This window comes from Kwoniella bestiolae, chromosome 7 (genome assembly GCF_000512585.2).
Source record: "Kwoniella bestiolae CBS 10118 chromosome 7, complete sequence".
NCBI lineage: Eukaryota > Fungi > Basidiomycota > Tremellomycetes > Tremellales > Cryptococcaceae > Kwoniella > Kwoniella bestiolae.
In genome coordinates this window covers 1,710,845-1,738,144 of record NC_089247.1, presented here as the reverse complement: position 1 = coordinate 1,738,144, position 27,300 = coordinate 1,710,845, and the positions used below count along the sequence as shown (strand labels likewise).

The 27,300-nt window shown below is 46.6% G+C and overlaps 10 protein-coding genes across 10 annotated transcripts; 4 read left to right on the top strand and 6 right to left on the bottom strand.

The window, feature by feature from the left end:
- Positions 1-40: 40 nt before the first annotated feature.
- On the bottom strand, positions 41-1,634 carry I302_108559 (uncharacterized protein; the record flags this gene model as incomplete). The annotated part of the gene is made up of 8 exons (XM_019193675.1): positions 41-202; positions 275-461; positions 524-669; positions 815-940; positions 1,021-1,150; positions 1,212-1,224; positions 1,300-1,334; positions 1,399-1,634. 8 exons carry the CDS (start codon positions 1,632-1,634, stop codon positions 41-43), a joined length of 1,035 nt encoding a protein of 344 aa, XP_019043798.1.
- A 600-nt stretch (positions 1,635-2,234) lies between these two features.
- On the top strand, positions 2,235-3,147 carry I302_108558 (uncharacterized protein; the record flags this gene model as incomplete). The annotated part of the gene is made up of 2 exons (XM_019193676.1): positions 2,235-2,647; positions 2,703-3,147. 2 exons carry the CDS (start codon positions 2,235-2,237, stop codon positions 3,145-3,147), a joined length of 858 nt encoding a protein of 285 aa, XP_019043799.1.
- Positions 3,148-3,341: 194 nt separating this feature from the next.
- I302_108557 (uncharacterized protein) lies at positions 3,342-4,683 on the top strand (the record flags this gene model as incomplete). Its single annotated transcript, XM_019193677.1, has 2 exons — positions 3,342-4,120; positions 4,221-4,683. The coding sequence occupies 2 exons, from the start codon at positions 3,342-3,344 to the stop codon at positions 4,681-4,683; spliced, it is 1,242 nt and encodes a 413-aa protein (XP_019043800.1).
- Positions 4,684-5,084: 401 nt separating this feature from the next.
- Positions 5,085-7,917, bottom strand: I302_108556 (uncharacterized protein; the record flags this gene model as incomplete). The annotated part of the gene is made up of 10 exons (XM_019193678.1): positions 5,085-5,547; positions 5,637-5,833; positions 5,902-6,074; positions 6,133-6,157; positions 6,224-6,780; positions 6,910-7,086; positions 7,145-7,556; positions 7,624-7,662; positions 7,718-7,766; positions 7,832-7,917. The coding sequence occupies 10 exons, from the start codon at positions 7,915-7,917 to the stop codon at positions 5,085-5,087; spliced, it is 2,178 nt and encodes a 725-aa protein (XP_019043801.1).
- A 624-nt stretch (positions 7,918-8,541) lies between these two features.
- On the bottom strand, positions 8,542-10,723 carry I302_108555 (uncharacterized protein; the record flags this gene model as incomplete). Its single annotated transcript, XM_019193679.1, has 8 exons — positions 8,542-8,782; positions 8,852-9,326; positions 9,458-9,575; positions 9,640-9,741; positions 9,807-9,942; positions 10,057-10,277; positions 10,421-10,532; positions 10,599-10,723. 8 exons carry the CDS (start codon positions 10,721-10,723, stop codon positions 8,542-8,544), a joined length of 1,530 nt encoding a protein of 509 aa, XP_019043802.1.
- Positions 10,724-12,039: 1,316 nt separating this feature from the next.
- On the top strand, positions 12,040-13,329 carry I302_108554 (uncharacterized protein; the record flags this gene model as incomplete). Its single annotated transcript, XM_019193680.1, has 6 exons — positions 12,040-12,163; positions 12,238-12,342; positions 12,409-12,585; positions 12,641-12,865; positions 12,984-13,164; positions 13,221-13,329. 6 exons carry the CDS (start codon positions 12,040-12,042, stop codon positions 13,327-13,329), a joined length of 921 nt encoding a protein of 306 aa, XP_019043803.1.
- Positions 13,330-13,546: 217 nt separating this feature from the next.
- On the bottom strand, positions 13,547-15,829 carry I302_108553 (uncharacterized protein; the record flags this gene model as incomplete). Its single annotated transcript, XM_019193681.1, has 11 exons — positions 13,547-13,642; positions 13,753-13,836; positions 13,944-14,225; positions 14,320-14,446; positions 14,513-14,646; positions 14,712-14,725; positions 14,784-14,893; positions 14,953-15,032; positions 15,125-15,251; positions 15,496-15,702; positions 15,774-15,829. 11 exons carry the CDS (start codon positions 15,827-15,829, stop codon positions 13,547-13,549), a joined length of 1,317 nt encoding a protein of 438 aa, XP_019043804.1.
- A 731-nt stretch (positions 15,830-16,560) lies between these two features.
- I302_108552 (uncharacterized protein) lies at positions 16,561-18,548 on the top strand (the record flags this gene model as incomplete). The annotated part of the gene is made up of 6 exons (XM_019193682.1): positions 16,561-16,622; positions 16,685-16,820; positions 16,917-17,223; positions 17,351-17,948; positions 18,035-18,117; positions 18,388-18,548. The coding sequence occupies 6 exons, from the start codon at positions 16,561-16,563 to the stop codon at positions 18,546-18,548; spliced, it is 1,347 nt and encodes a 448-aa protein (XP_019043805.1).
- A 1,117-nt stretch (positions 18,549-19,665) lies between these two features.
- On the bottom strand, positions 19,666-23,710 carry I302_108551 (uncharacterized protein; the record flags this gene model as incomplete). The annotated part of the gene is made up of 12 exons (XM_065870695.1): positions 19,666-19,773; positions 19,910-20,137; positions 20,218-20,433; positions 20,505-20,777; positions 20,861-21,415; positions 21,504-21,575; positions 21,636-21,854; positions 21,956-22,525; positions 22,709-22,834; positions 22,921-23,202; positions 23,257-23,403; positions 23,564-23,710. The coding sequence occupies 12 exons, from the start codon at positions 23,708-23,710 to the stop codon at positions 19,666-19,668; spliced, it is 2,943 nt and encodes a 980-aa protein (XP_065726767.1).
- Positions 23,711-24,369: 659 nt separating this feature from the next.
- Positions 24,370-27,034, bottom strand: I302_108550 (uncharacterized protein; the record flags this gene model as incomplete). The annotated part of the gene is made up of 9 exons (XM_019193684.1): positions 24,370-24,528; positions 24,599-24,778; positions 24,866-24,979; positions 25,038-25,199; positions 25,260-25,439; positions 25,520-25,903; positions 25,989-26,147; positions 26,235-26,696; positions 26,831-27,034. 9 exons carry the CDS (start codon positions 27,032-27,034, stop codon positions 24,370-24,372), a joined length of 2,004 nt encoding a protein of 667 aa, XP_019043807.1.
- Between the last annotated feature and the right edge of the window lie 266 nt (positions 27,035-27,300).

The window sequence follows — 27,300 nt, the reverse complement described above, 5'->3', positions numbered from 1 at the left end:
GATATAGATGAAACGCAACACTATAGATATAGCCGCTTTACTACGCTTTGATATCAGGTGAAAGCGCTGTCAATTGCTTTGCTAACGGATGGTGCGGTCGGATCGTAGCTGGTGGAGCAACGGTCGGTATCTCCGTGTCCTCGACTTCATGGGGCTCGAGTATGTGTTCTTGGTCCAAAGGTTCGACCGGTCCTGCGAGCCACTGTGATGACCACATAACGCAACTGATCAGCACAAGTTTCTCCCAACCCTCATGGGCAGACCTGCGACTCACAACATGCTGTAATGCCTTTTTGGCACTCGGACGACGGTTCGGAGGTTGCATCAGATGTCTGATGAACGCTTTGGCTTGTTCAGATACACCTTCGAATGGACCGGGCGGGAAATTGATGTTGGTCTGGGCCGTCTCCTGGATCAATGCGACTGTATCTGTCGATTCCCAGGGAGACCATGAGGATAGGCTGTAATGAGGATGGTGTTAGTTCCAAGGGCAACCGATCTGCGTGCGATGATGCAAACTCACAGATTGTAAGCTGTCACTCCCGCACCGAATAAATCCGAATTCTTTCCATAACCAGTTCCACAAAATACTTCTGGAGCAGCGTAGCCTGGTGTACCTCCTAGCTCGAACTGATCTTTCGGATCGTCTTCCGACTGGTTGTCCAGAACCTGAGGGGAGAAAAAATCGTGAATATCAGTAACTGCAAATTTAGGCGAATATATGGACAGAGCGTTTGGTAAAGTCTGGACGACTCGGGGTGATGACTTGTTGTAGAACTGAATACTGGATCAGGAGCCAGGATTGTTTACTCACCTTTGAGATCCCAAAGTCTATGAGCACGATATCATCCACCTCTGCATCCGGTGTTCGATACAGGAAGTTGTCGGGTTTGATATCCCGATGTATTATACCATGAGAATGAATGAAAGCGAGGGTGTCCTGCAGGAGTCGGATCAGCAAGGTCATGTCATTGACCGTCAGCTTCCACGGATGTCGGCATTGAATGTGATCGTACTCACAAGCATGACTATCATCACCTTCTTGACCGCATCTTCGGTGAATCTTCCTCTGGTGTTTAGCCTTTCCAACAGCTCACCACCGGTGAGTAATGGGAACGCAATGTAGAACTTGTGAGTGGATTCGAACCAGCTGCAGGTGAGGGGTATTATCAGTTGTGAAAACGTCATGATATATGATCAAGGTCACTTACTCTAGGCCAGCACCTGACGTTCACCATAGGATCAAATATTGACTTTAGTATATGATAACCTTACACATCTTACAGTGATGACACTCACATATGTTAGGATGCGATCTTATACGAGGGAATCCACTGTTGACATCGACCCCATATCAGTATGATTGACGTGTATGGTCGATCGAGCAGATCTACTCACGAGTCAATCAACCTCAAATACGCCTCCCTATCTTTAATCGCTTCCTTCCGCACCACTTTCATAGCTACGACCATCCCATCTCTGGCTTTCCAGTGTGCTTTGATGACCTTTGAATATCCACCTTGACCTATGACATGATTATCGAACGTGTATTCCTTCTTCTTGTGCGTCGAGTGCGGTCCTTCCTCATGATTGTGGTGTCCTCCCGAGAACCACGAGTAGAGATCGAAAGGCATTTTGATGATGCTCCAAGTTGGATAACAGATGGATGGGATGTATTGCAGGTTATGTATGTATTTTACGAGTGACTAGGAGTGACTACCCTTGATAGGATGATGTGTCTCTATTATCTATATGAGAAATCTACTGTATAGTAGTATTCTCATTTTCACTTCGCTAATACAAGCAAGATCTCTCTCTCTCTCGGTGAATCACGGAGCAACAACTGCTACTAACTGCTAACTGCTACTCGTATAAACTTTTTTTAGTCTGTTTTTTGTAAACAACGTCATATTCAATTCATATAATATGCACACTGAGCAACTGCCGCAGATGCTCCCTTATGCATTTACGTAAATCCATTCATCCATTCATCCATTATGTGAGTAGCATGCATAAGGATTCACTCTCACTGCCTCTCTCATCTGCTATCAGATAAACAAACTAGAGTGGTACATCCGTGAGTGGGAAGAGATAGAGTGAGAACAGTAGACTTCGAAACTTGGCAACGGCCGATAGGGAAGACAAGGATTCAAAGGATAAGATGTATCCTCATTGTTCGATGTAGTCAATGTTAATGATCTCAACAATATAGCATGCACAATCCGCAATCCACAATGTCTTCCCAATCACCCTCGTGGCCGGACTTGACCCCAGACATTCCATTGTTCCAGTTCCATTCCCGCCTCCCAAAGATACTTGAAGAGACAAATCACCCGCACATTTGGGGAGTGACACTGACCACTTCCGCCCCTCCTGCCTTCTCGACTCTACTCGTACTTCAGAAATACCTCAGATCAGTATCAAACGATGTCGACAAAGCAGCTGAGAATCTGACCAAGACGTTGAAGTGGAGGATGGAATTTGGCTTAGACAAGGAAGAAACAACCGTAGAAGAGTTCGGACCCGACTTTGAGGGATTAGGCTATGTTACCCAAGTGGGGAAACCTGGTGGGAAAGAGGATGTAGTCACTTGGAACGTGTATGGTGCAGTCAAAGACCTGAAGAAACCTTTCGGAGATCTGCAACGGTGAGTGCAGCTTTACTCTTCACAACTCTGTCTTCACACTAATGAGAATGCATAGATTTCTTCGATGGCGAATAGGCTTGATGGAACGAGCCATTTCCCACCTCAATCTCTCCACCACCACAACCCCCATCCCAGATCACGGTAAAGGTGATGATCCCCATCGTATCGACCAGATCCACCTGTACGGCGGTGTATCATTCCTTCGAATGGATCCATTGGTCAAAGCAGCTTCCAAAGCGACAATCGAGATCATGCAGGCTCATTATCCTGAATTACTACTCCGTAAATTCTTTGTTGAAGTCCCGTTGATCATGTCGTGGATGTTCACTGCTATCAGCATGTTCGTCTCTGCTGAGACGTCGAGGAAGTTCCAGGTGATCAGTTACAAGGAGAACTTGGCGAAGGAGTTGGGTAATGCGGAGGATGTACCGAAGGATCTGGGTGGGAGTGGTCCTGATTTAGCTACTTTGGAGAAGAGACTGGAGGGTGGTACAGCCTGAACGTGATATCCATATACGAAACAAGTAGACCGAATAATTCCTGTAGATAGATCTCAGTATATATATATGCAATGATGATTCGATGTATAGTAGAGGTATTCAAGCACTGATCATTCTCTCCCCGATTCACCCGAATAACGTCAACATTGTCAAACTCTTTTCCTTCCACATCTCCCATCCTACACCACCTCACCATGACCCAGCTCACCGCATCATGTCATTGTAAACACTTCTCATACGACATCAAAATACCTCAAGATGTATCCTTCCCACTCGGTGAGACGACCTGCTCTTGCGATGCATGTAGACATCGCACCGGACAAATCTGCATCCTAACACTCTCAGCCAAACTCACACGCTCGATACCTTCTCCTGCGGACTTGCAAAATCTTAGTAGATATGATCAAAGATGTGGGTTTGCGATTGATCAGGAGACAATACCTGCTGAAGAGGGGGAATCTGGAGATGGAGATGAGAAAGGGGGATTGAACAAGTACTCGAGTAACACCACCTGCGGAGGAACAATCATCACCTCTTTCTTCTGTGGGATTTGCGGTTCCAAGATTTACCTGCAGGTAGCTTCGTTGACTGGAAAAGTTGAGATAGGAATGTGGATGTTAGGATGCTTGGATAGACTGTTCGTTGAGATAGGTGGACAAGAAGTACCGATAGTAGATATGAAAGGTCATCATTTCTTAGACGACACGGTTGACGGTGGTATTTCGAACATATGGAAGACATCCAATGGGAAACAGTTGAAGAAGTATCATGATGGTTTGATAGAATGGGTACCTCATCAAAATATACCCAAGGAGATCAAGGAAGATGAGATGTTGAACCTGCATTGCAAATGTAAAGCATTCGACGTATATGTTAGAAGACCAAGACCTAGTTTACCATTACCAGAAGGATGTTATTGGTATCAACAACCAAATAACGAGGATGGAGTTCCTCAGAGATACATGGCCAGTTGGTGAGTAGCATTCTCTCTCATATCTGCATCATGTCCCATCAATCGTTCAATCCAACGCATACCAATACTATACATTTCTTTTGCTGATCCACTCCCAAAGGTGCGCCTGCGACTCATGCCGTCTCATCACCGGATCATCTCTCCCCTCCCACCCCTGGGTCCAGATCCCATTCGTCGACATCTTCACCTCCCCTTCTCCCTCGTCTCCACCATTCATCAAAGGCATCATGACCTCTTCCACTCAGATACCCGGTCTAAACCTCTATCACTCCTCACCCTCTAATCCCGGTATCTCAAGATATCACTGCTCGACTTGCGGCGCTTCCATCATGTACTTTGATGATAAGGAAGATTTTAAAGCCAGCTTCGCAGTTGGCCTGAACGACTCCAAGTATGGAGTAATGAATACCAACTGGTTCAGCTGGTGGACTGGCGACGACGGTGTAGATTGGCCGATAATCAATGAAAGAGCCAACGGAGAGAGGAGATGGGGCAAAGGAACGTTGGATGATTTCGAAGACGGGTTGATAGGGTGGGGTAAATCGATTGGTCAGAGAAAGTAGAAGACAAGGCGACATATATGACTAGGAGGAGGACTTGATTCGTTGGACCGATCAAGGCTCGTGATGTAAAGTGTATGTGAATTGTCGTTGTAGTCGAATGGTGGTTGTAGCAGGTATGTTGTATGGATGGTGAAAAACATCTCACCGCTGTTCCCCTCTGTCATGTCAATCGACTACTACATTCGCCTCTAGATTGCTTCAGATTCTCCTCATTCAATATACTCAGCCAGTGTCCAGGTACAATGTCATACATGGGTGTCTAGAGGTATACAATCACCCAACTTCTACACCAGGACGACCTTGTGTTCCCGCTCAATCATGATGTTACAACATCGTATAATTCTATATAGATATCCCAGATAGCCTGAGAAGTTGACTGACAACGTGCAATTGCACCACTTCTACACCGGTCCGCCCTGATACATTGCTGAAGTCGACAATCCCACATCAGGTATATCGTGTTGTCGAAAGAAGTCAGCCAACCAATCATCCAACGTCGACGTGTCCAGAGTCGGTATAGTCTCGTTTCGATCCATATCTTGAGCATTGGGTTGAGGTCGTCTACTAGAGTTGACGACTCTGGCAGGAGTATGTGATTGGTCGTGCGTTCCTGAGGGACTGGATTCGAACGCACTAGCCGGGGTAGACGAAGGAGTGACCAAAGAATGTGTATTGACGGCCGGTTCACTTCGACCCATTCCCAAGGCAGCTTTGTAGAACAAGTTGACTATATCGGCGATCTTGGCTCGTGCTGCGATGGGTCGTTGTTGATGGTGACCCAATGCCCATCGGTTCATCATATCTTTGGCGGTTGATAAAGATTGCAACGAGCCTAAATCTCTCTCAGCGGCGTAGTTGTAATACCTATTGGTGGGTTGTCAGCGGGTCATCAAAGTGTGAAGGAATACGGACCAAGGAGTGACGATGGTCAATGAGACATGAGCTAAACTCACTGTGCTAAAGCAGCATACACAATTGCATACTTCGCAATCAACCAGCAATCTAGGATATGATCACCCCGCTGATTCATCCATGAAATAGCTTGTCGAGCTCTCTGGACTGTCCTGGACCACCTTTGTGCCGTAGGTCGAAATGTGAGATGAGAGGGCAGTTTGCGATTGTGTTTGACGAATGAGCGGAAGAAGATGACCTGTTGACATATGTGTACTCAGCTACCTTTTGACCTCGATGCTGGGACACAGACGTAATTCAACTTACCTCGGTGGATACGGTTACGAGACGCAATAGACCACCTTGTACCGACGTGGATTCGCCACTGAACAGGAAAGGTTCAGGTATCAAGCTGAGGCGTGAATCGATTTGGCGCAGCAGTGATTCTAAGATATCATCCGTACATCTGTCCAAGGAACGGGGACGATAGATGATTTGCACTGTATGTATTGATTGTCATTTAGATTGTGAGCGGGAACATAGTTGAAAACAACTCACTGATATCGCCAAGAAGACAGCTTATCTGCAAGACCTTGACAGTCAGAAAGGAGTGCTTCTAAGCCACCACAGAAAACAAGATTAAACTCACATGGTACATCTCCACCTGAAATGCATGGGTCAAGTCCGATGTCTGTAGCAGATCCGCCGATTCCAAAGGATCTTCACAATCCAGAAGATTGATAGCCAAAGGCTGTCCAAACGCCCCGCCATACCATCTATCCGTGATGATCGCAGCTAACCACGCTCTAGCCCTATCCGCGAACATCTCAGGTAACCAATGGTTCGAGTTCAGTCTATGTAAACCTATATCCTGGGCTTGACGAATCGCCGTACCAATCCTGATCCAACAGTTGGATCCACCTTCCATGTTGGTCTCGCCGTGCAGCTCATGTGACATTCCAGATATCAATAAACCCTGGACTTGCTGTAAAGTCGATCCGTTCCCTTTACCCAGCTCTGAGTCTAATTCTTTGGTGAGCTTGTGGCGGATGCTGGTATATATGGATGATGGGACGTCTCGAGAGAGGGCGGCGACGGCTAGGATGGAAGCGAGAACAAAGGAGGATGACTCGATGGAGGCGGGGATCCGATGAGGTGGTATGACAGCGTTCAGAGGGGCTATTTCGTCGGTGTAGAAGGATATCACTGGAAAGGTAGAATGTCAGTCTCAACGAGTGCGAGATGAGATCTAAGGCGGATACAAGACCAAAGGGAGGATACGACGGATGGATGATGAAAAGGAGGAGCGATAACCACAACGAAACTTCAGCTTACACTTCGCAATCACGTCCTCCCTCACTTGCTGCTCTGACATCTGACCCTCCCTCATTGGTATATCGGGGTTCGCACCATACACCCACCCCTCCGTCACTCTGAATAAACCATACCGTCGATCTAGAGCAGCTGAGTCTTCGGGCAAGTCGGCGAGAAGGTTGATAGTTGCGGTTGGTCCTTTATAGTTACGAATGTCAGATGACTGGTGTCGCAGGAAACCGATGACAAAACCCACCTTGCATCCTTGGTTCAGGTCCACTTAGCTTTAGATTTGGAGGTTCATCTGAGTTCCGTCTAGATCCACTTGCCGCTGCCGCTGTTGATGTAGAGGCTTGAGGGGGATCATCAGGGCGGTGCGATGTTCTTGAGGTGTTGGGTGTCATGATACTGCTCTTGGGGGGATCTGTCGAGGAGCTCCCTCCAGCATTTGGTGATATGCTGCTCCTATTACTATGAATGTTACTGGGAGATGACAGTCGTGCTACCAGTTGAATGGGATCCCCAGCAGTAGATGGTCTAGCTTTTCTCAGTGCTCCTGTGTCCGTTGAAGATACGTATATCCCTCTGGATGCTATCTGAGCTGCTACCCATTGTTTCTGTTCGTCTGTCGTTGCTAAATCCACCAGTGTACGTAGTCGCCTCTTGTCCTATATCCAGGTTACATCAGTCTGATATGAAAGTGTATCGCCAGGGGGATAGGTGAGGGAGACTTACAATCTTAGCAGGTTGAGTTGATTCACACAGCGACTTCGACTATGGATCTTCATGAGCAGGTAACGCTTGACATCCAGTCATCAGTCACACTTACTCTTCTACATGCTACACATTGCGTCTGGTCTTCTTCAGGGTATTCGCATCTACGTATGGAAGGGAAATCAGTCCAGCACTTATCAGAGAATGGACAAGATAAGAGATTACACACCTCAACTTCCTATTCCTGCATGAATCGCAGGCCCTCCTTGCCTTACGCCTCTTGGCTGGTGGTGGCGTCTCCGAGCTCTCTCCCATGGGTCAACGACTAGCTGTTGTCTGTGATGCTACGTATGGATGTCTGAACGAGTGAGAGGTGGATGAATGATGATGATGATGATGAATGTTGTTTTTGTTGTTGATATGTGATCACGATGACTGATGATGATTTGCAAAATTCCCTGTGACAGATCTATCTTAAGGCACATCTCATACTGTACATCACATCAGATCGGGGATTGGCCAGTCAACGAACTCAAGTGTACCTTTCATTGTCGATGCCTCTGCAACATGAACAACACGTAAAGCTTTATATTGGTTACCGAGAAGTGGTAAAGCACTCCAACTCCGACATGAGATCACGGTTTTCAAGTATACAGAACGGGAAGGATGAAAGGCTTGTTTGGAAGGGAAGGGCCGATTCATGGGCAAAGTGGCACCATGTCCGCCCCCATGTGAATCCTTCTTTGATACAATATGCTTGAGGCGAAGGTGTGATAAGCCAGATCCTCCTGCTGCTAAGACCTACACGAGCAAAAGAGATAGCAATGTCAAAACCCATACATGTTGTGTCTGACCGGTTGATTTTGGTTCACAAGATATTAGGTATTATACGATGAGAAGGACCGATACCTAGTCTAATGTTCTAGTTCCTGTCCTAATTTAGGGTTTTTCTTCAATATCACCATTCCTCTCAGATTGACCATGACCGCCAGCCGCCTCCGAAGGTGTCTCATCAACCATCTTGTTGTTTTCCTGTCTAATTTCCCTCCGTCGCATCAAGATGATGACGATCACAAAGATGACACTGGCCACACAGCATGAGAAAGTGGTCCTGAAACCTTTCTTGAATCTTGGTCCATCGGTCTGCAGGAAGACGATGGCAGGTAACCAAGCGTTGAACCTGTGATCCCGGAATGTAAGCGGATATGTCCGAACGTCCACTACGAGCTTTAGAACAATGTTAACTCACGCATAGAACAAACAGGACGTGGCACCAGTTATGAACGCCCTCATCTCCGTTTTGTGTCCACACATCTCAGCCACCCAGGCATAGAATACCGGAGTGATATACAACGATCCGTTGGCCATGAATGCGAACACTCTTAAAGAGTTCGATGGGGCCCAAAAAGCCAGTACCGCGGTCGGGAAGATACCCCAGATCAGAGGCCCCAACATGATCCAACCTCTCTGGATTCGTGTGGTCCGATCGGATATGTAACAATAGATCAAGATGCAGGGGCACTGTATTATATACATCAAACTGGGCATCACGTTTCGAAGGGTGACCGAGTATTTGTATGCCTTGAGGTAGATTCCGAACTGTGTACCGTTTTGGACCGCGAAACCGTAGATGCAGTAGAAAGGAACGAGGATCCAGAATTTCCAGTCTTTCAGGGCGGATATAATGACCGAGCCGTCAATTTTGCCTTTCATAGCTTGAGCACCTGTATGGCAAAGGCATCAGAATCCATTCCATCGTAAGAAACTCGAGAGGAGGGAGATTAGGGAGTTGAAGTGTGGCGTTCGTTTCGGATCGTCCGAATTCCTGTAATTGCACTATGCATGCATGACTCACCATTTCGAGCGACCCTCTCCTTAGCCAGTGCCTTCTCCTCCTCACTCAGATACCATACTTTGGTGTTTTCGGGGAAGTCGGGTACCAAGAAAAAGAGTGTGATACCACAAGGGACCGTCTGACGACACACCTAGGTCAATACTCGTTCGTTTTTCGAGCGCTAAACGACGTTTATAGCTCACCATGGCCCCGCACACGATATACAAGTATCTCCATCCAGCGATTCCGTTGATTCCATCGAGATTTTTATAGATAGCAGCTTGCAGGAAGCCAGAAAAAGCAGACTGTGGAAGAGAATTGACGTTAGAAGGTCAAAAAACGGAAGTGCCACACACGTTGTCGAACTTACCCCTGCGGGTCCAGCAATGAACCATAGTCCGATACGTTTCGCTAGCTCAGGACGGGTGTACCAGGATCCCAAGATGAAGAAACCAATAGGATAATAGAAAGACTCGAAGAGAGCGATGCAGAATCGGAAGCCATACCTATCGGGGAAAAGATTAGTCAAAGTGGCCTATCAGCGGGAGTGAGTATGAATGGTGGAGGTGAATGACAGATCCGTGATGTCTACGTTGAGCGTGACTAGGTGTTGCACTTACATGGCTTGATAGCTTTGGGCTCCAGCCTGAGCAAAGGTGAAGATACCCCAACCGACCTCGCAAGCGGCCAAGAACCACGAAGGTCTAACTTTCATGACGATGAAACTTGAGGGGATCTGCATCGCGGCCACGACCGCATTGTAGATGGTACCCATATACGTATACTGGTTTGCCTGGATGTTTAGGTCTTCTTTCATACCCGAGACATAGGCATTGGACAACTGCAAGATGAACGGTACCTCATATCAGTATTTGGCACAAATATCATGTGGGCAAGTAGGCCATTTCTCGTAATAGGAGACTTCGACAATACATCGCTGAACTGCAGGGTGATGTTTTTGAAGAGTGAGTCGGTATGACTCACGTTGTTCTGATCCAGGTTCTTCAACCACCAACCGATAGTCATGGCAGTCAACATGAAACAATCAAGCTTGAATACCAATTTCCGCTCAGCATCCGATTTCTCATAGTAATCGCTGTTTCATACGACCATCACAGTCAGTGTTACGGTCTCCTGTAGCTGTTCAGCAGACGCAACTCACGAATCCCAAATGAATGAAACGAATTTCTGCCATTTCCCTTTCTTAGAGGTAGGTTTACCGATATAACTCTGTCTGTCCGCATCAAGCAGGACGGTGGGCGGTGGTAAGTCAGGTTCGACGTTCATCTTGATTGTTGCAGCTGATACCGACTATGAAGTTTGGAAAATACAGTCCAGTATCATTTGAGGGAGATCACATATCAACAACATTACAGTATATATACATATATCGCGATAAGGAGTCAAAAAGGTCTCTCCGGTTGACTCTGAGCGAGTTGAAATACCAAGCCGACGAGGAACGCGACGATGACTCTATTTTCGAAATCCCGATTATTGCTTTTCGTCGATTATTGCCCACCTCCAAGATGATAACGCCATAATTGCCCTTTTCCCGGGATCTCTCGGGTGGTGTTTTTCACAGGCAATTCCGAATAATCACCATAGATAAGAGCTCCTCATGCATGATAACGCCATAAATGTTTGTTTCGGGATGTATTCTGGCTGGTAACGCATAAAGGATGATGTGATAGCATGAGATATCGGGGAGGGTGGGATTGGTAGAGTACCGGGCTGACGATCAGGGCCATCATTGGTTTTGGGACCAGGAACGGACGAGGGACAACCGGCTTGAAGCATCTGATCACACGAGAATCAGATGCTGGTTTCCCATTGTTGAGACTGATAGGTACGTGCTCATGGGATCAATAGTGTGTGATGTGAGTGTTCCTTATACTCCGGGTGCGTGCTTGTGTCCCAGGGGGATTGAACTTTTACCGAGATGCTTTTCCGAGGAATGGATATCCGAGCTTACTTGGCAAGCTGGGATGTATATTGGCAGTGTACTTTAGCGCATCGCCAACATTGGCAGTGTACTTTAGCGCATCGCCAACATGTCATCCGATTCCAGGTCTCCTTGGCGCAGATTCACTTCTCGACCTAGTTCCAACGAGGCCAGAGAAGGTGATAATCTCCGCCATACGTCAGGTAAACATAAACCAACCAACCTTTGACATGAATTCAACCCAGCTTCACCTTCCAAGGCTACTCCGCTTCACAGTGCAGCACAGAGTACATTGCTAGTCATATGTCTATCTGAACGTCGGAGATCATGGTCGGCGGAGGTTGATATCACCGCCGGTCCACTGGATCGTTGCATCACCGACTCCACCATTGTTTGGTATTGGCCCCTTATCAAGCTTTTCTCATGATATCAAGCTTTTCTCATGATATGCCTATTCACCTCCACCATCTCAGATTACTAATCAGTCCGATTATCGCAACTGTCTCATCTATGCCCTTCGGCTTGGAGTCTATCTATACACATAGAATAGTGAGGATCGTGCTGATATCAAGTCAAGTCGGGATGCATGGAATAGCACTCTCCCACTTAGACTTGGTACGATATTACGTTTGTTGACCATACAAGCATAGTCGACGAAACAATGAAAGTTGTCGTTTTCACCGTGACGGGAGACCAAGGTTCGAGTGTCGCTCGATACTTGCTCGAAGATGAGAAGTATCAAGTGTTGGGTATCACAAGGAATGTCAATTCTGATAAAGCGAAATGTACGTATATATTCATCTATATAATTTACATCCGATTAACGTATCCAATTGATCAAGTTGGTCTGTATGTTTAGCTCTGGCCAAGATTGGAGTCGAATTGATTCAAGGTGATCTCTCCGATCCCTCGACGTACGCTGCTCAGCTGGAGGGTATAGATGCAGCGTACGTCAATGCGGACTGTACGTCTTTCGTTTATATCCCTCTCTGATCCTTTGGATAGGTTGTATGCTTACACGACCCTACAGTCTGGACACACTTCTCCTCAAATGGATTCGACGCAATCAAAGCAAAAGAAGCAGAGAAGAAAGAGTCAATCGGTGCGATTGACGCGTGCGTCAGAGCTGGAGTCAAGCATATTGTTTATTCCACATTGGATGAGGTCGACGAAGGGGAATGTCCACACTACGAATCGAAGAATGACGGTGAGTGGTTCGATTTACCAGTGCGGGTACTGAGTCTTCACTTTGAGCACTGTAGTATCTCGATATCTAAGAGACAAGGGTATCCCCCACACCCTCCTATTCACTTTCAACTATTTCTCCAACATCGTCAAGTTCGGTCAGCTCAAGCGAGCACAGAATAAAGACGACGGATGGTTATTGGATATTGCTGTTCCCGACGATGTGGGGATTCCAAGTTATCCAGCTGAACAGACTGGTCTGTGGGTTAAGGAAGCACTGGATGATAGAGATGAATGGCTTGGTACGTATCATCCTCACCTCTGTCGATCATCTACTGTCGCTATCGTCAACTACGAAATATAGAGTATCAGATTCGCGGTAATCTGGAGAATGCTGACAATGTGGAGTCATTCCTTTAGGTAAAAACATCTACGCTACCACCGGTTCACCCACGCCTTCAGAAATGGCCCAGTCACTTTCAAGAAAATTCAATGTCAAAGTCTCCACAGCAGGTATCAAGCTCGAAGAGTTCTATACCGAAGAGCACAAGAACAAGATAGGAGAGGAATTGTGGCTGGCTTATGTAGTTATTTTGAAAGGGTGAGTCTGGTCTATCAGATATGCCAAGGAAACTAATGCGTCGCATCTGTGCCCAGTAAAATGTACCATTCTCCCGAAGAGATTACTTCTTTACCTGGCGCTTGGACTTTCGACGATTGGGTTGATCAGGATGAAACGTTGAAGGAGTGGTTCAAGACGGCTTGATCGATCTATCCGTGTAGATTGGTAGAGTAGACTTCACAGCGTTGAGCATGAATTCAAACACGAACATGAACGTGCATGTAAATTATTACGCCCTAAATTCAATATTGCAATCTCGTGCACGTAGATGTCTTGATTCAATGGCACCATCTGCAAAGAAAGATCCGTATTCATTCAATATTCATTACAACGAGCTCGTCTTTTACCTATGATTCTAACTTTATACCGCACTGCCAAATACTGAGAATCTACGGACGAGCGATGGTCCGTATTCTTCGTAGTCTACTCGAGAGTGAGAGACGTTGTAAAATTCGGGCTGCGAAGGAACATGTATAAGCGAGTGATGTTGAGTCAGGAGCCGAAAGTGAGTGTTGGGATAATGGGGACCATGAAGGCAGCGATTTGGAGTGCATCTCTACCACTCACAGTAGAAGCCATCAAACTACCTCCGTACCATACAGCGTATCTTTGTCGCTTGTGCGAGATGACATTGACTTCAACACCGCTTGACTAAAATCCGAGGAAGAGACAGAATCAGTATCAGAACCTCATAGTCACAAAGGAGAGAACCGAGGTGATATCTCGTCTGAGAATCAGGTCATATCCCAAACACTCACCTTCATATGACTTCCCGATCTCTCCTCGCTTCCCGCAATTCTACCATCCACAATAGCTTTCACATCCCTTTGTAACCTCTTGCCGAAATCTTTGAACATGGTTGAACCTCCACTCAAGACTATGTTCTTGTACAATCCTCTTCTAACATCAATAGGGGAAGTCTGGATGACAGTGTCGACGACTTCGGGCAAGGGGGTGAGGAAATCGGATGAGTAGATTTCGGGGTTGAAGAAGATTTCGGGGGCAAGGAATCGCTCGTATCCTACGTCGAGGTCGTATTTCTAGACGAGGGACAGGCATGTAAGCGACGCCTGACAGTGCAACGGGATACACGAGATGTGAATTATCTGTGATGGAGTCGATCATTCCACTCACTCGTCCGGTTACACTGTGTTCTCCAGCAAATCTAGCAAAATATCTATAGGGGTCTGCGTCGTACTTCTTGAATTCCTTTACGATATCTTGACAGACATAAGTGTAATCCTCCTTGATCTTCTCGGCGCTGTGAGTTGGCGAAGGTCAGCTTGGGATTACGTTCCAACAATCGTATCCGGATTGAACCACGTACACCCTCAATTGGTCTTCTGGTGGGATCTGAGCACTTTCTCCTCTATCACGTAACAATTGCTGAACGAAGTAAGTGATATCTCGACCGGCGATTGGGATGTGCTTGATGGATGAGCCGATAACATAACCTTCGGCCTATGTGTGGGATGTTAGCATTATATGGCACGGGTGAGTTGGGGATCCGGGTGTAAGAAACGTACGACAGGGATTGTATCTGCAAGAAACACACAGGTAAGCTTCCTCTATTGTTGATAGCCAACAAGCAGACTTACGGGTCACACCGTCTCCAGAATCAATGACGACACCGGTCAATGTTCTCTCATTCACTTTGGAGGATGTCCACGAAGCAGCGAGAGCAAGTACAGCTTGAACGGCGATATACCTGAGTAGAATCGGATGATCAGCATGTCGATTATGAGAGCAGAAGAAAAATACACTCACAATCCTTGCACGTTGAAAGACTCGAACATAATTTCGGCAGTGTTTTCTCTGTTCTCAGGAGGGTTGAGAGGAGGTTCCGTCTACATCACGATATAAGATAGATCAGCATTCGCATGACGAGTAATATATATATATATATATAACATGGGGGTAATATGAGCTCTACACTTACAAGCAAGACGTAGTGATCCTCTGGCTCAGCTCTCAGGTACTTGAAGATACATTGTTCCCAGAACCTCTCCATGTGATCCCAATTCTCGATCTGACCGTGTCGGATAGGATAGTGAAGGGAATAGGTTCTGTATGGTCGTGGATGTCAGCGATACGTATTCAGAGACAGAATATGATTCAAAGGTAGATAAAATATGACCAAGATATATGTGTATAGGAAGAGGGAGGGCGTGAGGATGCGAGGATACAGTCGCGGAGTAGTCATTGAGTAGTACCGGTGAGTGGAGAAGATGAATTCCATCATGAAGCCCAGACGATTGTTGACACCTTTCTCATCAATCCCCTTGACGGAGACAAGTGGACCACACTCACTTTGAGTTCGCTACAGCTTCATCACCAATGAAGAAATCCAAATCCTCTATCCCCCTCTTACTCGCGAGATGACTCGGTTTACCAGCTATAGGAGGCGATGCCCTTGCACCTGATCCACCTGAAGTGTTTGATGATCCCGCCGAAGCTGATTGATGGGTTGCGATGACGGTTGGGAACACGAATGATGGTTCAGAGTTACCTGCGAAGCTATAGTGGGGCAAGGTGAGCAAATTAGATGGGTTGTGATCAGTTACAGTGGACTGAAGTGATAAACATACCCCATCTTGGTGTAACCGGTACCATTGTCGATGACCAAAGGAGCTTGCCTGGACATCGTGATCTGGTTTTCTCGGGTAGAGTGGATAGAATCGGAGGATTAGAGTCGTGTGGGCGGGTACGAGGGTGAGGATGGGCTTCCTTGTATAACGGATTTCTATGTATATGGAATGTAAGACGAATACTATGATATCAACGAGGATGAACAGCAGGAGGATGAGATGCAAGATGGTGACGACACGCTGGGATACTCAAGTGCAGACCCTGACTCGAATTAGGTGTGCCAAAATCTCTTGCTTCGTCACGCGCCTACATCCCCGCTTGCTTCCTGTGCCAATGAGCGGTCACTCGTGTGCCTATTTCGTTTGATCCCGTCTTCGCTGTGTATATATGTTTATTAAACTGATCTTGGCATTCAAGCCGTTGCGTTGTGATAGAAGCGTGGTATCCTGGTCCTTGTCCTGCTCCTTCTCGTTGCTATGTTCACTTTTTGTTCATTTCACTCAACCCCTTCATAAGCACGAGGACGCAATGTTAATGCCCCCTTTTCTCCTTTGTGTACGGGCACAGCTATTTGAGCTATTGATCCCATAATCTTATAATCTTATACTGACCCGATCCCAAATGACATCAGATCCATCAATTAAGACTAATCTACGCACTTGCCTTCAGGTTGAGATACATACAAGTACCGTATATAAACTCACTTTTATCTGATCGTCATCTGACCTTGAATTCATCTTATTCAGTGAACAGCTACTATATATCTTATACATACACTTACCAACGATGACTACTGACTCGCATCCTTCCGATGAGAAATTCAAGGTGATCTTAGTAGGAGGGGGAACGTGAGGAATAAATAACATCCTCTGTACAAGGAACCAGTGCTAAAAGCTAATTCATCGTACAGTGCCGGTCTCGCCACTGCTCACTTCCTCGAAAGAGCAAAGAAAGAGGGATGGGCACCCTCGTATCTCCAAGTCACAGTGTACGAGAGAAACGAAGAGGAGAGTAACTCGGTCAGATATCCTTTGCAATTGTCTCATGTGGGTGTGATTCCTCATCTCGCTGTTTTAAAGCAATCACCTTGACCCGTGAAGGACCTATCAAAGATTGAAATCTGATTCATATACATGATATAGGACGCAAGATCAGCTCTCCAAACCATCCTGTCACCTCATTCAAACGGCTCCCTCGTCTCTCAATCAAACTACGGTATAACTCATGGAGGTGTCAACATTGTCAATCCTGATTTGTCACACCTATACTCCAATGTCAAGCATCAGAACGAACAGCCTCAATGGGTACATCGAAAGGTCTTGAAGGATGTACTGAGTGAAGGCGTCAATATAGTCAAAGGGAAAAGGGTTATCAGAGTAAGAGAGGTGGAAGGGAAATTCGAAGTTGTCTTTGAGGATGGAGGGAATGAACTGGCAGATCTCGTTGTGGGTGAGTTCCAACCGTTTCTTCAACACTCCATATCGTCGCATGCCTTCTATGAAGCTGTTACATCATCTCCTCCCATTCTAACTTCCATCGAGTAGCCTCAATTGACGTTGGTCCATCTCAAATCCAGGCGCAGACGGCATCGGCTCCCTCGTGCGATCCCAAACCCACCCCTCATTCCCTAACTTCCCTCTTCTCCCCTACGTCCTCGTCCAATTCAAACTGGCCACTCCCATCGCCCAGCTTCCTGTGATGCTGAACAAGGATAGCCAAAATATCATTCTCGGCAATCAATGCAACTCCCTCCATACCATCCCTCTACACGGCAACGAGTTGCCTCACATGACTCCTCGATCAGCTATCACCCTCTCTGACCAGGGTCCATTTGCCGAACCTGACTCTACGGTACTAGCTGTACAGCAAGCGCTCAGGGATCCCAATACGGGCTATGTGCTGGTCAGGATGTACCTCAACGTCAGTGGAGAGGGTGCAGGTGCAGGTGCAGGGTGGGAGGATCTTACCGAAGCTGCGTGGATTGATAAGATCCTTAACATCCTTAGAAACGATGGCACGGACAAAGGGTTGGTAGAAGTGGTAGAAAACGATTTGATCCCTGGTACAATCACTGCGACGGGTATAGTAAGTAATGGACCTGGTAAACATGTGCCATACAGCAATGGGAAGGTGGTACTGGTGGGCGATGCGATGCACGCTGTACCTCCTACCAAGTGAGTGACACCCACCATCCTTCCAAAACGCACGCGCGATTAGCGGTTATTCAGGAAGGTCAGCTCATATGGATTATGGTGGACAGTGGGAACGGGGTAGCAGCGGCTCTGAAAGATGCTCAAGGATTGGTGGAAACGCTTTTGGGCTGCTCGGAAATGGCCGGGGGAGGTGAGTGAAAGTGCAGTTCACCTGTAGTTCCCAATCGTTTAGTCAGATCCAACGAGCCCTCTAATCTCCCTCCACTCGTTGAGAGACTCCCTCTCACTTCTCTATCGGCTCCAGATGCATGTTTGTCTCATCCTATATCTCCCAATTTGATCATTGTCATTCCCACTATTATCATCCTTTCGGCTGCGTCAATCATTCTCGCTCGCCCATCTCTTTTCTATCAGGTACACGAGGGAACCATGCTAATCGCGATCTCCCCTCCTCTCGCAGCTGGTCCCATCGCATCCCTCCTCCCACAGACATACCACGCCTCCCTCACTCGATCGGAAATATACCTCAAAGAGTCTCTGCACTTGTTGGAGATCTCCAACCAATCTGGCCTATCAGGTTTCATCCATAAATCGACATTAAGATTGATGGACATGTTCTAAGACCCCATCACTCCGTTGACCAACCATTAGGGGAAGGGGCGAGAGTATCAAACTAAAGTACTGGAGGCGAAAAAGTTTAGAGCAAGCATGTGGAGTATCTCAACGACAATGAAGGTCCCATAATGTATATAACGACCTTGACGATGTTATGAACCGATGAATGTATATGATGAACCAGCACAAGCACTGGCGCGAGGCAATTTCCCTTGGAGGGGGACACTCCAGGAAAGATTCGTCCTCCTTGACGTTTCTTTATTGGGTTAACCCTCTTTTCTTGGGCTTGAGCGGTTCACCAGCGTGTGGTCAGCTTGAGAACAGATTCACATAGATCGTCTATTTACTACAAAATCTGGATTGGTAGCTTCTTCGGATTCCTTCTACTCACTGTCGGTTTGTGTCAAATTCTGGTCATTGTGCTTCATGATGTCGAAGTGGGAGTTTATTATCTAACAAAATGCATGTACTGAGTTGATAGGTATATACAATCATCAAAGTCCCCTCCAGTAATTAACCAGATAGTTGCGTTTTTCCACCGTAGATTGTCATTTTGAGGTGTATTTTGCTATTCATTCTTTAGAGCAATTACCGCCTCTGCAATCATGGCTGACAAGCGAAGACCCCCAAGGTCCCTACACCTTGGAGCGCAAGGATATTCTCGCCTGCCGTGGTGCCGTTTGATCTTCATCTGCAGCACACAAGTGATGATCCCTATATAGAAAATAGGGTTCAGAGCCGCTACAGTGGGAAGTGCCTGAAATTTTGCTGAAGTCCGCCTTGCGACTGCAATATCACACTGGAACAACCGCCAATAGGCTCATAAGCCAGAACGGAGGTACGAGTAGGTCTGAAAACCCCATCAAATAGATAATGTGACATACTTTCATCATTCGATTCTGCTCAAACACCTTGCCAGAACCATGGGCTACGCAGAGAAAACGGCACTATCTGGTTAATTACTGGAGGGTACTTTATATATATACAACCATACCGATCGATCCACGTTATTCAAAGCGAAATATATTGTCTACAGCACCAATCTTTCCAATCTATCCCTCCTGTTCGTTCACTCTTCTAAAAATCTCGCAGGCTGTACGAGTCTCTTTACAGTAACTACATACTAGTATTCGGAACCAGTATCATACCGATACCTTTTACGTCTCCCGCCTGAAGGTAGATTCGGTAACTCCCTTCTAAACAGGTTCCGGTACTTCCTGTATATGTGTATCTAGCAGATTAAAGGCAAGATTCATCAGCGAATGTATCCTCAATGAGATGCTCGTGTGCTACCATCCTGTGATATGGGGCATGAGGGAACGTTCAAAGGGTAAACGGGTGGTTCAAGGTAGATACACTTCACTTACGCGTCCAGGTTGAGATCGGATATAACTTTGCAGGCCATGCGGAAAATCATCATTCTTTATCTTCAATTCCAGATCCGCCCTGAGCTCATTATACCTCTCCCTGTCCTTTGGCAGGACCTCATTGTGCTTGTATATCTTCGACTGGCTCCTTTGATTCTGCGGACCCAAAGTGGTAGTTGCAAGGCTGGATGAAGGTGTTGCAGCGGGTCTATTGATGTCGCTCTTTCTCTATGTAAATTCATGCCACAGTATCATGAGCTTAGGAATACAAAGACCGTAATGACTAGGGTTACCGAATTACAACTTACTCTCTTCACCGGTGCATAATCACTATCATCGCTATTCGCATCACCCTGCCCCACTACCTCCGTGATAGATTCAATCTTCTCACTGTTCAAAGCTCTTGATCTTGATGTTGACGCTGATTGTGAGCTATAATCAATCGATCGTCTTCTCTTCTTTCCGAACGATCCTTTCGATCGACCTCGAGAGCTCTTAGCTGGACTAGTAAGCGTCACTGGCTCCTGCATTTCCACCCAGTCTCAACGGTCAGCCACATGACCGATATCACCATTTGCTGGGCTAATGTACTCACAGGAACTTCTGGCGGAGGTGTGAGTATCGAGTCATCATCCGTGTCATCTTGCCCTTCCTCGTCGGTAGATATACCCGCTAGATCCGCAAAGTCATCGTACTCTTCGTCGTTCAGCTTGATCCCGTCTTGCACCTCAACCTCTTGGATCGCATCTTCCATCGGTTCGGTAGAAGCCTTATCGATATTGATGTCACGGCTGGTGGGTATCGGTTGCTCTATCTTCCTGTGGATACCGACTGGTGAAGATGCCTTGAGAGCAATTCGTGGGTCGATCTGTCAAAAATTGGTCATAATCAGCAAACTTCTGGGAAATGGGCGATCTATCTTTGGGCGATGAATGTTCAGATTGGACTCACAGCATAATTGGTCTGTCCTTTGTTTGGAAGCGGTAGAGAGTATAATGTCCCTTCCCTGTCGGAGCGTCTAGCTTCTTGCGGAGGGGCTACATGACGGAACTTGGTTCCTCGGTCGTCCAGCGAGAATGACCTGGTTCGAGCTCGCTCCTCCTTCAACTCTCCATGCACTGTCGACACCAAATCCCTTCGGTCTGCTTCTTCTTCCTGACCTTTGATGACCCTTTCCTGTCCACTACTTCCGCCGACAAGTCTTTTGTCCCACTCTCCCACAAAGCGTTCACCATCCCGTTTGGCCATACTCCAAAGCAACACCACATCCCACACTCTCACATTCAATAGTACATCTCGATTTTCGATCAGGTAGTCATGTGGATCGATCGCTCGTTCCGAAAAGACCATATCGTGTATCCAGCTCTCAGCCACCATCAAGCAGTTATTCGCCAAACATCGCTCATAGTCTCTTACTCGGGACATGATGTACTCTTCGATGTGACTTCGACAGAAGACTACGATGGTAGACTCGGGTAGACGAGATGAGAGTGATCCTCCGAGTCGCTGTAAGATCATAGACTTGTCAGACTCGCCTTCGAGTATCGAGTGTATGAAACGGAAAAGAGATGATGAAGCCAAAAGATGTATGTACCTTGATCTTCCCGTTGATTGATTTTCGAGCGGTAAAGGCACCGACAACCCAGATCCATTCTCCGGCCAAGATCTAACGCAATCAATCGATCATCAGTGTTGATTCAAATAAAGTGCACAAGCCCAAGCTCACCTGAGATGTATCGATACTCTTGCTCGTGCTATTTGCACTTGACGAGGCAGACGGGGATTCCTCGAGATCGCGAAAGGGAGACCTAACTCGTATGTTCTCAAGACCAAGGTGTGAGACTGCGACATTGGAATCCTGTTCAGTTGCTCGAGTTTGATGGTGTGAAATGCGCACAGGGGAGATGGGTGTAGGATAGCGAGCCTGCTCGTTCCCTTCGGGCTGCTACAGTCGTACATGCAATGATCAGTGAACAGTACATCAGATAGCACTGAGGAAATCGGTCCCTTCTGGGCGTCCTTCTGGGCGTAAGGGGCTGTACTTACTTGAGTCAGCACTTGCTGGGTCGATGTTCCAGGCTGGGAAGGTGCGGGACCTGCAGTAGTGGTGTTATGCAAGCCCCTCGCAGCTTCCAAGACCGTGTCGACTCTGGCAGATAGCTTTTTGAGGAGGAACGCAACCCCTTGTGGATCGATAAAGCCTTGGTGACCATCCGTTCCGACCCGTCCACCTGATTCTCCCACTTCATCGTCGACCCCATAATCCCGTTCCACAAGAGGTGAAATGGCTCCTTCTCTCGTCAGCGAAGTTTCTTCTGTTCCCTGTGTCAATTTTTGCTCTCGAATGTCTTCCACCTCTTGACGCTCTACCCTCCTCCAGAAGTCATTATCGAACAAATCCCTTTTCCCCACCGTATAACCTCTCTCATCTAACAATCTCCCAGCTTTGACACAGTCCTCCACCCACTTATAAGTAAGGCATCTCACTCCTCGATCATACAAGGCTTCCCCTCTGATATGATCCTTCTTGGTAATTTCCTCAAACCCTCGATTGGGAGGGTAGAATACCACTCGGGTCGCGGAAGGGAGGTTGAAGGATGTGGTTCCCCCTTCGGACTAACGAAGAATACAACGGGATCAGTACACCTGGTCTGTCTACGAAGCCTTCCCATTCAAGAGAATTGCGTACAATGATCATACATATGTACAGTACGATACCAACTGTAGACAGAGGACAGAAGGAAGATGACTCTTTGGAAGCGGTGACAATCACGACTGATGGAAAATCGATTCACTCACTATGAACAGTCCCTCGAGATATCTACGCTGACCTGGGGCTCCTACCACCCATACTACATGACCTTTGAAGATACCGCGGTGGTTGCTTCTGTGGTTTGTGAGTCCGGAGAGAGGTTGTGAGACCGGCTGGAGGATAAAGAGCGAAGGGATCAGCACAGCTACAAGGATGATCTCGAGCAGCAGAAGGGATGTAGTAACCCCCGAAAAATCACCTGTGTGGGATGATCCCTATTTCCCAGCGGAATAGCATCGGAGGTGATTCTCTGAGTTGCTCGGCGACCGTTCTCATACCAGTCCTCAGGCTCTTGCGTATCGTCCTTATTGTACCTCTCATATTGAGGGATGGGAGGATTGTTTCGATGGAGTGGTCCAGCGTGTCCCTCTGATACTTGGTCGGAATTGTATAGCTGAGCTCTACCTTGCTCAGTCTTCACCACGGGTCCACCTCCTAGTCGATCATCACCTTCCGTAATCTGATATCCTGTATCTATCCCCTACCTCGGTATAGCCCAGAAAAACTTCCTACTCGGTATCACACCCTTCCGCACACTCTCCTTGATCCACTCAAACCTGATTACCTTCCCTCCTTCTCCTCTGGGCAGTGTCTCTGCGAAAGATCTGGCGTATGTGGGACCGAAGGGCACTACGATGAAGGTGGATGCTGATTGTGATGTCAGAATGCCGCCTGCTTGGTCCTAAGAGAAATATAACACGCGGTCAGCTGCGATGTCTCTTCATTGGAGGGATGAGTGAAAGGTTCTAATGTTAGAGCATATGAGAATCCCAGGGAGAGAGGTACACTGTATAAGGAGAAAGGCGATGCTGGTGTTACCGATGGACAATCCATTCACTCACGACGATATACCTTTCCATACACCTCTTCTCCTCCCCTTCACCATGCACGTAAAACCGTTCCCTCGCAAATAACAACTTCTGATCATCTTGACGAGTACCGGAGGAAAGAGAGGATGGCGGATCTCGAGGTTGATATGCGATGACCATTGTGGGATAGGGGCTATAGAGGTGCGTAATGAGTTTAGTGGGGGATGAGTATCAGCATTGCTGAATCGTATTGTCTCAAGCGGATGGTGTCAGTTGGCGTGAGGGTGTTGATAACAACGAAAGGAAGAAGAAGAAGAAGAAAAAGAAGAAACGAATGGTCGTGTATATGTATGTATGTGTGTGTATATGTTATATACATCATCAATCAACTTGAAAAAACTTCATCTCCCTGTTGTCCCTATTGGTAAACCGTGCACCTAACTCATCTCATTGTTCATCGTCGTTTCCATCTTGGTCTTGAGACTGAGATGAGCCGTTGGCCATGTATAGAGCGGTCTCCTGCATGGCCTTATTGACACTACATGATAATCAGATGATAGAAGGTCGAGAGAGTGAGAAGTAAAGTAAATGATGGATGGGAATGACGATGATGATGCTGAGGTGCCTGATAACTGTATATTCCAGCTTACTCTCTACGACATGCTTAACTTATCTGCTTTTACGGCAGTACTCGTATTATACATAACTTGCGAACGAACGCATAAAATGGTCCTCTGTCTTATCGAGTATACACCAACTATATACAACTACACCTCTTTACAGGTAATCAATAATATATACAACAGGAAGATGATGATCTGGCTGTACTCAAGAAATTATCACTTAGAGTTCTCAATCATGTTATTCTCGAACAATGTCATCTTTGCCTCTCTTCCCTTTGCTCGTTGGACTGAACGAGCCTTGGATAAAGAGCCAGGGGTGGGAAGACCAGGTACTTCTTTTCGGATAATACCTGAGTACCTCCTATAGACCGCTTCCTAAAAGGTCAATTAACAAGGCGCATCAACGCTTGTACCCCATCTCTTCACATTTATAAACGAAACTCACGAGTTGGAACCTAGCAGCAAACGCTCGTAATCCACCCTTTGGTATGCCTTCTCCAGATTTCATCCGGGCTTGAAGGATTTTGATCAATTTGTCGAAACTTGCTTGATCAGCAGGGTGGACGGTATCATGCTGCGTTTTGTACCACTTCCTGTCCGGTTTGATCGTCCCGCTGCCTTGCTCCTGGTTGACAACTCAAAGTCAATATACAGTAGTACATAGTCTCGATGTGTCTGGAAGGATTGAAGGTTGAAGGTGGTATGTACTAACATTTGACTTTCTTTTCTTTGGAAGGGTCTTGCGATCGATGTACGTCGGATCAGCTTCTTCATCGGTGAGTGACGGCTCCGAGTCATCATCCCACATAGAAATGTCCTGGGTCTTCTAGAAAATGATCAACCTATCAGAATTGCCCAGACTCAATCTTGAAAATCCACCTTACCGTTCTGATCACCTCGTGCTCAGACCGAATTTCAGTGGCCTTGCCCGAAGCATCCGAGGGGCATTGTCCTACGGTCATCTCCTCTTCTGCATCGGAGCAACAGACATCAAACTCGTCATCATCGTATTCTTGGAATCGTTCAGGTATGTTATGAAGGAAAGACTACCAGCCCGGACATCATTGATCAACCTGAACTTTTCGACGAGCGAGAACAACACTTACTTCTATTGAAGCCACCTTTTCATCTTGGGGTGCGGACTCTGCTGGCTGCATGACTGCATGTCGGGCTGCGATAGAGCTCGGAGATTGGTGGTTATTGCCTATGGGTCTGTACATAGTTTGTTCTCTGACATGTAGGCTTTTAGGTGATTCGGGAGTCGGATAATCGTTTATAGTATCTCGCTTTTTTGGTACGGTTCCATGTTAGCCAATACCATCCCGACATATTCCCTCACGTGCATCGAAAGAGGTGCTAGACTCACCTTCCCATGGCCCTTGCTCCCTCTGTCATCTACACCACCGTCCCCCTGGTTTCTTCTATGAGGGAAGAAGACTTTCGGATTACGTCTAAGTAGATTCATATTCTTGGTTCTAACCCAACATTGGAAATCTTCTAGATCGGCTTTGTCGATTGAGTAAGCCTTTTCATCCAACAACCTCCTGGTATGATGACAATCATGGGTATACCCTTCTACAAGAGTCGGCTTGTGGAGGTGAACCGATTGATGGAAATCCGTCAGGAAGCTTGATCTATGGTAGATGACGTGTCCTGGAGAGCCTTTCATGAGACCGAACAGGTATCTCGGGTCGACGAAGATCACCAGGGAGGCTGTGGCGATACTGTCGACCATCTTACCTTGACATTCCTGAATGTGAGGACGAGACTAAGTCAGCTTAGAATTGGTGCAAGGCCCATCATTGGTGCAGGGAGTAGAAAGAATGCTAACTCACATGAATCTTTCTCTCCAGATTGCTTTTGGCCACAGCAGGTCCACTGACGAAGATATTGATACCTTTGAGGCAGCTACTGACCTGTCTGAATGAATGCGCTTGTCGTTCTCTTTCGTCAAAGTGGAATGACACTCTACGTCTTGTTTCAAAATTGGAGCTCTAGGTATAAAGAGCATTAGCACCCAAGCAAACAGAATCTTATCCAAGGAAGAAGACAAATGATGATGGGAAAGTCTTTCCACTTACGTTGTAGGTCGGAGCATTACGATAGTAATCAGACTGTCTTCGTGAGGAAGAGCTTGTTACGTTGTGATAAGTACTACCAGAGAAGTGAGATGGAGAGTTTGAACCGTTTGCTTCGTTTTGATTATGGTTGTTAGACAGATCGTGGGACAATGTGCCATGTGTTGAAAGTTGGTTACGTTTTTGAGGATCTTTAGGTGATTCCAGAGAAGGTGTATCGTCTGATCGTTGGTCTAATTTATGAGGATGGGCTTTCTTCTCTACGACTTTCTCTCGAGGGATGCCCCAATAGTGGTGTCGACTGAGTCGTTTTTTGGTGATTAGGCTGTCCATGATCCAATCGAAATGAATTACTTTCTTTGCTAAGTCTGGATCGAATGTTTTGGCAAATTCTTCGATGTTGGCATGTCGAATTACGATGTAGGAGGCTTTATCGATGGAGGTAAGGGTACCACCGGCTTGATCCTATGTTATACATATCACGGAAGTTCAGTATTTCATACCACTTCTAGATGGTTCATGTATGCGAAGAGGTGATCGATGATGACGGAACAATATGATATGGGTCCTAAGTTTAGAATGTAGAGAATACTTCTCACCGTGACATATTCTCTGACCTTCTCAAATACATCGAACCCATGACCTTTCCCCATCCTTTCGGTTTCCCCCTCATTAGGAATTACGTGGAATGTCTCTCCTTGGAAAAGTTTCTTCCCTTCCTTGTTGAGTACGGGTTTACGGTCGATTACGATTGGCTTAAAGCCAGGAGGTCTGTATCCTTCCGGATAGAAGGAGTGGGGCATTTTGGGAAGGTTATGGTTAAGGCGTGATATTCAGTCTGTATGACGGATGGGTGTATATTTTGAAAGACTGTTGCCGAAGCTGAAAGGAATGCCGTCAGCTCAGGAAGATTGAGGGGAACCTGCCGATAGGAACATAAATATGGCAGTAGGAGAAGATTGAAAAAGCTTACTGTGTATGGAGTGTAGAGAATAGCAGACGTCAATATTATTTTGGAATGAGATGTCGGATGACGATATGATGGTATATAGAGGAAGAAGAAGAAGAA